This window comes from Agrilus planipennis, unplaced genomic scaffold (assembly GCF_000699045.2).
Source record: "Agrilus planipennis isolate EAB-ADULT unplaced genomic scaffold, Apla_2.0 scaffold313, whole genome shotgun sequence".
Lineage (NCBI taxonomy): Eukaryota > Metazoa > Arthropoda > Insecta > Coleoptera > Buprestidae > Agrilus > Agrilus planipennis.
The window spans coordinates 280-9016 of NW_020442416.1; the positions used below are offsets into that span (position 1 = coordinate 280).

Here is an 8737-nt window from a genome sequence, read left to right on the forward strand (position 1 = left end):
AGAATCTGGATTACAGGAAAGTAAAAAGGGTTCAGTCAATGAATATGTGCTTTAGAAGAAACAAGGTTATAGTTTTCCTTATTACGGTTCTGTGGAACGTAGAGAAGAGCTTTTATTCAATAGGCCAGAGAACACCGGCTAATTATCCTCCGGGTACCGGCTGGTCGACCTGCCGGTGTGCCCGGCTGTTGTCCACCTTACCTCACTCGTACATGCATGCACTCATGGACTTACATGCACGAATGCATGCATGTAAGTCCAAGGCTTGCTCGCAATGATATTATAACATCACAACAGGGCGGATGCCGTATGAATCATAGTACGCGATGACGATGCCGGTGTGTTGAAGTAGACCGGAGCCCCCGAGGAGCCCTCCGCACCGCTAACATTCTGTTGGTACTTGGTACACTCTCGGGCAACTTACCAGCGATCGACGACTGCGGACGTGAGGCGACGTCGAAGCCGAAGCCCCACTGAAGGACTGAAGCCGGCCGTTTGTGCTTAGTCGCCTTCTCACTACTGGTGTCTGTGGTTGTAAGCATAAAACACGAAAACAATAAAATAAAGTAACAACATACAAAAAGCGGAAAAAGTTTTCGGGTGATTTGAACGTTTCTTTGTTATTTTCGCACGTTTCGTTTCTATAACGAGTGAAATAGTTGGATTTATTTCGCACTCGTTCTGAAAATTCCGGAAGACCGGCTGCATTCTCGTTCCGGGAGGTTCTTCTAGCGAAAAGTGAGTTTTTCTTGTGTATAATGTTATGAAAAGTGATTTTAATTACGCCCGGAATAAGGAAATCTTTTTTGTAATTGTTCGTTAAAGAGAAAATCTTTCGAATAATTTTCATGCAGATATCTTTCATGGCAAACTGCAGCTATACCTTCATACATTTACCGGAAAGATTTTTATTTCCAAAAAGAATATAACTGTAATAAGAAAATTTGATAAAGGTATTGTTGAATAAAAAGAAAATAGCACCGGGAAATTTTACTTTTGATAGTTTTTCGAAAGTCGGTTCTTTCATTACGATGTACATAAAAGCTCGAGGAAGTTTATGGGTACTAACAATAACGCCTCTGTTTCTTAAATTTAATGGTGTCTTGGTTCTCATTAATTAACAAAAAGTTTTAATTGCGTCAACTTGTATGCTTCAATCAAGTGCAACATCTGTACTAGAATCTTACGTCATTCACAGTTTTAATTTCTCATTAAACAGATGTCTGGAAAGCGTCAGTATACTGTAGTTTCGTGTTTAAAAAAGCTAAGACTTTATAGCGGTTAGCACAGGTGCATTCTCTCCTGGCATCCCGGTTTAATCACAAAAATAATGAAACTCTCTTCGTTACTGAACATTATGTTGAATAGTGAAATTTAAATTTAAATTATGAACAATTTAATAGTATGTCAGAAAAATTAATAAATTATCTACTTAAAGAGATTAAGGAGTAGCCCACACACTAATAAATTAATTAGTGTTGCAGGTGTGTGAGCAATATCAAAAACAGTGAGTATTTATTTACATAAACTCTACATCACACGATACGGTCCACATGTGATTAGTGTTTTATGGGGGAGCTGGCATCACGTTTGCGTGACAATACTACATAGTATTCGGTTGCTACCAGATGGTCGAGCTCGGCTCCTACTCTGACATAAAATAAATATTTATCAACGTACAATACCCAAAAAAAAGGACATCTTCTATTGTGAGGGAGATTTGTGGCAGTATGTATTTACAAGGAAGTTCGTTTTCCTTGATAAACATTCTTTAAATTAGTTTGGCATCACGCATCAAAAATGAAAGTGTTTCATATTTGAAAAGTGAATTAAGAAGAACTTCACTTGCGTTTGTCTCTATATCTAGAATACAATGGTTATGTTAGAGTTCGATTATTGATAACAGAATAAAGAGGATTTTTATTAAAAAATAAAAGAATTATCTTTTATACGTTTATCTACATAATCCACAGCTAATAAATACTTTCATACGGTAAATTATGTAGATTAATTGTTGTATCATGAAGTTTAACTTTGAACGTGTGGTTTATTAAAATGGATTTTATCAAAACCCTGCAAAAATTGAGCTGTAGGTAAATAAATTCATATCTAATTTTATGATGCAATGTCTGCGCGTTCTGTGTAAAGTTTGTATTTTGTTCATATTCGAAAATCGATACAAGATGAATCCATACGTTTGGGCGTCTAATATGCGATTCAGTATTACAGATTCATTCAGGAATATTAGTAAATTTTTCCGATAAATAGGTATATTATAGGGGATATCATTAGAAAGCGATGTAACGACGAGGAATTTTCGAAAATTTTAATAAATAGGGGAAAAAATTGTGAAGGTCATGGAGGTAAAAAAGAATCAAGAGGCGTTTAGCTTTATTGAGAAGTGCTTCACCAGAATCTAATTACGTTCGTATGATACCTCGGGTATGTCAAATACAATGAAATTGTACGTCTATTACAATTCCTAAAAAATGTGGTATTATAAACCGTAATTTTTCATACACTTTTCTAGGCACGTAAAAAAAGTATTGTAGGAATCTTTCTATATTTAGATAAACCGCTATAAGAATGCAATTTATAGTACATTCATCGTTTTTTCCTCAAGTTCATGGTTTAAGATAAGGGGTACCTAACTTTCTAGGTCTTAACATGCTTTTCTTTTTATTAATATCTAATAGTTAAGGAGTTCAAGAATTTTATCAATTACTGGAGCTTTTAAGCAGTTTTTATTAAGTAGCAAATTTGTTTAATCGAGAATCGTCCAATCATCAGAATCTGGATTACAGGAAAGTAAAAAGGGTTCAGTCAATGAATATGTGCTTTAGAAGAAACAAGGTTATAGTTTTCCTTATTACGGTTCTGTGGAACGTAGAGAAGNATAAAAATAATTAATATTTATGATAAAAATAATTAATTTTTTAATAAAATTCCTAAAGAAATACTTTCACAACATAAGTGCATAATAAATTTAATAAGATAATTTATAAAAAAAAGTTTTATTGACACATTAATGTACATAAGAGACTTAGTAACGAGGTCCTGTATTAAGGACGCACTCAGGACGTATTTCACTAAAACTGATATCACAGAAATAAACTTAGTTTTTTAAAACCTGAATTGGCAAGTAAATTTCACTATACATCATACGTACATAATACATTAAACTATTTAGAGTAAATATAAACTCAATCCAACAATTAGTAAATACTCAACCAACAAGTTTCGACAATTAACGGATAAGTAACAGCTTTTATACAATAATCGATTTCAAAATGTTCAGGTGAATTTGGATCACGATAAATCACGTTAATTTAATAATAAAATGTCATGATTAATTGGAAATAATAATTCAAAACCATGGCGTTTTCTGGCTGTACTAGGCCTGCGGAGCTACAATCTGGAATGGAAGTGGGTGTGTCGATATTTCGTTTTGAGAACATATTTTTCTGTTTGTTTGTTTTTTTTTGATTGATCAGCAATGTTCACATCAACCCCCGAACAAAGTAACTTTGATATCGATAAGTAGTTCGGACATTCAATAATATATTTTGGCTAGTAATGAGCAAAACAATAGCAAGATTTTTTAGCTAAGAAAAAGGTACTTGAAAGAAGCAAAAAATATCGAAATATCGAAATAAAAATAGTTTGTCTTTATATTTCAACCATCCAGACATAGCAAGAAAAATATTTTTTTATATTTAAGGTAAAATCTGGTAAAATAACTGAAAATTTCAGATACTAGAAATGTTTTGTTCCAAGAAGGGAATATATTAATGTTGCTTTTGTTGAAGCAGGTCAGTCGGTGTTTAAGTTATCCTAGATTAGACTTAATATTGTACAAGTAGTTAGTGATTTTTCCTTTAATAAATTTTACACTCTTTTTTTTACTATTTTTATTATTAATGGGTCCAGACTTACTATTCACAATTAAAAATATGTACAACTTTTCTAACTTAAACTAAATAATTTCGAAATGCGTTTGATCAGGAAAACCATGCTGACTTATGTATTACAATGAACTTATAGAAAATTTGGGACAAGTATTTAAATAATAACGAAAGAGAAGAACAATTTAAGATAGATAGATACAAGAAATAGTTACATTTCAGGTAAATATCCTACAATGAAATCAGTTCTTAATAAATGAAATATGGTGATGAATGAAAAATACGGCCCTAGTGTGATTCAGGTCAGGTAAATTTTAAATATTTTACTATTGTATTGTAAATTCAAATTGTAATATGCAGGATAAGATGAAAATAATATACAGTTACAACCAAACACAATCGAATAAGATTAGCAATTATCGAATAAATAATCTACCTACTTACATCTGTAATTAAATAAAAAACATAATCTTAACAAAAGAAACTTTTTGACGAATAGCGACGTAACGGTTTTCGTTTGGTCTTGCGTATTTGTTCTTGGTTTTAGTCTTGGTCTCGTTCGTTGGGTCTTTGTTTCTTGACTAAGACCAATTTTGTTCATCACTAGTTTTGGCGTTGGGGGTTGAGCTTTTTTAGTGTTCTTCAATACCGTCAAAGTTTTCTAGTCCTCTTCGCTCGAATTACGTTAATCGCAACCTGATGTTTAATTGCAGGTAATCAAATGGGTAATTATGCTCTTAAAGTTCTTTTCTGCGATTAGAATGCATGTAAATTTTCCCATAAAAAAGGAGCCGGTATAATTGCATCCAGAAGAGCGGATACTTTTTAATGGCCACGCATAAAAAGCAATAACCGATTTAATAGATGGAATTGATGTTGTTGCGGACTCGGTATAAAATAGAGAATTGTTGCAAACGTGATCGGGAACGGAAATGTTAATTTGTTTTTGCAATTCTTTAGACCGGCAAATTTAAGCTTCGTCATTGCAAGAACCGTAGATATAAGTTCCCCATTCTTCGACCATTCTTGCCTGACGTGGTCAACAACCGAAAACGTTCTCTGCTGTTCCAATTCTTTTGCTTCGTTTGGTTTGTGCGTTGTTAATAATGTGAAGTACGAAAAATTTTGTGTTCAATTCTGACATTCAAATGTATGTATGTAGATATGTAGTCATGTTAGTTACCAATTACATCACTTTAATTATACGTTTTGGTTCTATATCGTACGGCATTTTCGCTTCCAATCTACGTGATGATGATGATTCATATTGTTATATAAATGGTATACGAAATTTCAGAAATTTACGCTTTTTGGAATGTTTTATTAAAACAAAGTTGACTAATTCTGAATTAGTTCAATTGTTCGTTGGGTGCCTGTAAACAGTTTTGTTCACACATAACCCGAAAGATTAGGGGCGAGGAAGGGTAGTCTCCATTATCGGAAAGAAGTCATATTTATTAAATATTAAATGAAGGAGTTACTCTGTAAGAGACTAATCTTTGTCGGGGCAAATTATACAATTATTGCTTATTAATCCTTGTAAATATAATTAACAATAGGTTCATACTTTCCGAAACTATTTGTAGATAAAAAATTGCTTAGGAAACTTTTGACTTCTCGAAATCCTATAATAGTCTCATTCGGTGTTAATGTTATTAAGGTTGTTAAAGGTGTATGTTTGGAGCACGGCGCTGTACGGGTGCGAAACATGGACAGTGGGCGCGGCGGGAAAGAAAAGGTTAGAAGCGTTCGAAATGTGGTACAGGCGAATGATGAGGATGAGGATAGAGAAGACTAGAAATGAAGAGGTATTAGAAAGAGTAGGAGAACTCTATGGAAGTCAATAAAAAATAAGCGAGATAGATTAGTTGGACACCTTCTCATGAAGGTCTAGTTACAGACATATTAGAGGCAGAAACAGGAGTTAAAAGGAGAAGAGGTAGACTTACATTAGATTACTGTCCGCAAATAGTTAAGGATGTGGGTTGTTTTAGTTTTAGGGAAATGCGAAGATTAGCTCAGGATAGGAAAGTGTGGAGGTACGTGTCCAACCAGTCTTAGGACTGACGACCTTATGATGATGATTTGACCTTTATATGTGTGGTATACAACTAGGGTTGCCACCTTTTTAGGCTTTACATAAAGTATTTCTCGACTAAAAGGTTAAAAAAAGAAGTACTCAGCATAAAAATAAAGTATTTTATTTTTTGCTTTTAAAAACATATTTTTTGTTACACCTAGAAGCCAGTAACAAATTGCTGTCGCTCTTAAACGCATTAATAGTCTCTAAACAGGGAAAGCAAAGATTTAAGTAAACTAAAAGTTCACTTTTAATTAGTTTTAATGAAGCTTTATTCAGAGAATACTCTTTCTGTAAATGCTGAAGTGACCGGAACGGACAGCAAAAGTGACACTACTTTGAACAGATTTGGGAAATCAGGTTGTTCCGAAAATATGGCTTGCTATTTTTCTGTAGTGCATGTTTCATTGAAAGTGATGCTGCTGTTACAAATTTTTTCCCTAATTTGATTCTCAAAAATATTGTATTGTGCAATATTATTGATTTAAAAATACTCTGAATAACGAATAATCGCTTACAAAATTACGATGTTTACTTAATGCCTTAAAAAAAGTATTTTTGCGTACTTTATGTGTCTTGTAAAGTATAACGTACGCACAGTCGAAATAGAGTACAATACTTTATAATAAAGTACGGGTGGCAACCCTATATACAACTGTCAAGTAAAAATGATATTATTTTAATTTTAAATTTGTATTTTTTTTAAATAATTAATGTTATTTAATTTTGATACTGTTGAGCTGGGAAATGAAAATTAGTACAAGAAATAATAGTGTGCTTAGCGTTTGAATAGATACTAGATGTTTTTGTTGAAAATCTGGCCGATTTAAGTAAGCTTTACTTTGTTAGTTAGTAATTATATTAATAAAAACGTTACCTACTGAAACGTAACCAACCATAACTGCCTTTCGTCATTAAACATTTTTCTTTTAATTGTATTTGAAATACTCTAATCTTTGAGTACTTTTAACATCTTTTAGATGCGTCATACTTTTCAATCGACCTCAAAAAACGGAGGTTCTCAATTGGATTGTATTTTTTTTGTGTGGTACGTGATTTCTTCGTCAATTGCAAACCCTTTAATTATTCTTTTTACATTGGGTAAGTCATATGTCAAGAGTGATCCCGTTTAAGTTAAAAAAAGAAAGAAGTATTCCATCTCTAAGGGTGGAAAATTGGGGGACAATAAAAAAGTCATCTAAACAGATTACGCAACCTCGTCATTTTTTGTCTGATCTTTTTCACTTATAGGCCAGGAGCTCTCACAATTTTTTTTGCGGAACCCCATGTCAAAAAAAACTAAACTAATAATAGTTTTATGAAATTTTACATTGTGTACATGTTGTAATGTTCAACTTAAATTTTGAATTCAAAATATTTACTGCACGTAATTATTTAATGTGCACATTTTTATTTATAATTGCGTTAAAATTTGACTTAATATGCGACAATTGAATTCGAATATCCGGAGTGGTATTCAATCGTGTTCTGAATCTGCTTTTTTGTGTAGACGTAAAATGAAAAGTTCGTCTGTAATATGCAAGTCGATACAAATCGAAACAGGAATCGTGACGAACCTTCTGAACAACTGTAGGGTATTCATCTTTAAATTTGATTCAAAGGTGATTTAAATTTGATCATCTGATTCGAAGTTTTGTTTTAAAGAGGATGAATTCTTAATATCTATCAAGTTCTTTCATTCCGACATTGTTAACATCGATGATTTAGTGTGATTTGCGAATAGATTCTGTACTCACAATCAGTAAGTACGTAGCTGTCCTGTGACTACTCTGAAAAATACCGAGCGGCATGGCCTAGAGGTTTAGACCATTACTTAGCATTCGGGAAGACGCCGGTTCGATTCCTGATCCGTCTGCCTTGGTCCAAGTTTTTCTGTGGTTTCCTTGGATCACTTAGGCAAATGCTGAGGCAATAATATTCCACAGATAATCAATCTTTCATTCTCTTCTGTCTTCATTTCGTCCGTCTCAACTTTCTCACCCGAACCACCATTCCCACGATTCCTAAAAGCAGGCTGAAGAGAGCTATCCGCCCTACCTTCCGGCGTAGTCCGAAACACCCAAAAGTTTTTTACTCTGAAAAATATTCTTTCAGGGATTTCTTAAGTTTCAGTAGATTTTTATTTATGGCTTTTCCCACATTATTTGCGAAGTATTTTCTTCAAAAAATCTATTTACGAATTCTTTTATTCAACAAAAACCATATTTGTTTTTTATCGTTAAAGAAGAATATATTAGAGTACTAGCTTTTCCCCGCGGCTTCCCTCGCAGAAATTAATATTGTTTCTCCATTAAACCTTTTAACTCCCAATATACTCTTACAACGTTTTAATTTTATGTAATGTCGCCATCTTAGATTTCAAATACAAACGTAGCAACAACATTTCGTCAGTACTGGCGTTTCCCCGCGGCTTCCCTCGCAGAAATTAATATTGTTTCTGCATAAAACCTTTTAACTCCCAATTTACTCTTACAATGTTTTAATTTTATTTAATGGCGCCATCTTAGATTTCAAATACAAACGTAGCAACAACATTTCAACCATAAGGGTTGATTTTTAAAAATTGCCAAAACACGTATTTGCTTAATTTCAACAATGAGCAACCTTCTAGTAAATCCGAGTACAAATAAAATATACCCCATGGAAACATTGCAACCTCTTTTCATTTGATTAATAATATTAAACAGCATAAATACCAAGTTTCAAGTAAATTCAACCACAAATAAAGTAT

The 8737-nt window shown here is 33.0% G+C and overlaps 1 protein-coding gene across 1 annotated transcript in view; it reads left to right on the forward strand.

Moving 5' to 3' along the window:
* Positions 1-659: 659 nt before the first annotated feature.
* The window catches only part of LOC108742217 (mucin-5AC), a gene marked incomplete at its 5' end in the record, with an annotated part of 89760 nt that continues 81682 nt past the window's right edge, over positions 660-8737 (forward strand). The window contains one exon of the mRNA XM_025980182.1: positions 660-738. Coding sequence (XP_025835967.1) covers positions 660-738 — 79 coding nt within the window. The remainder of the gene's footprint in view (positions 739-8737) is intronic.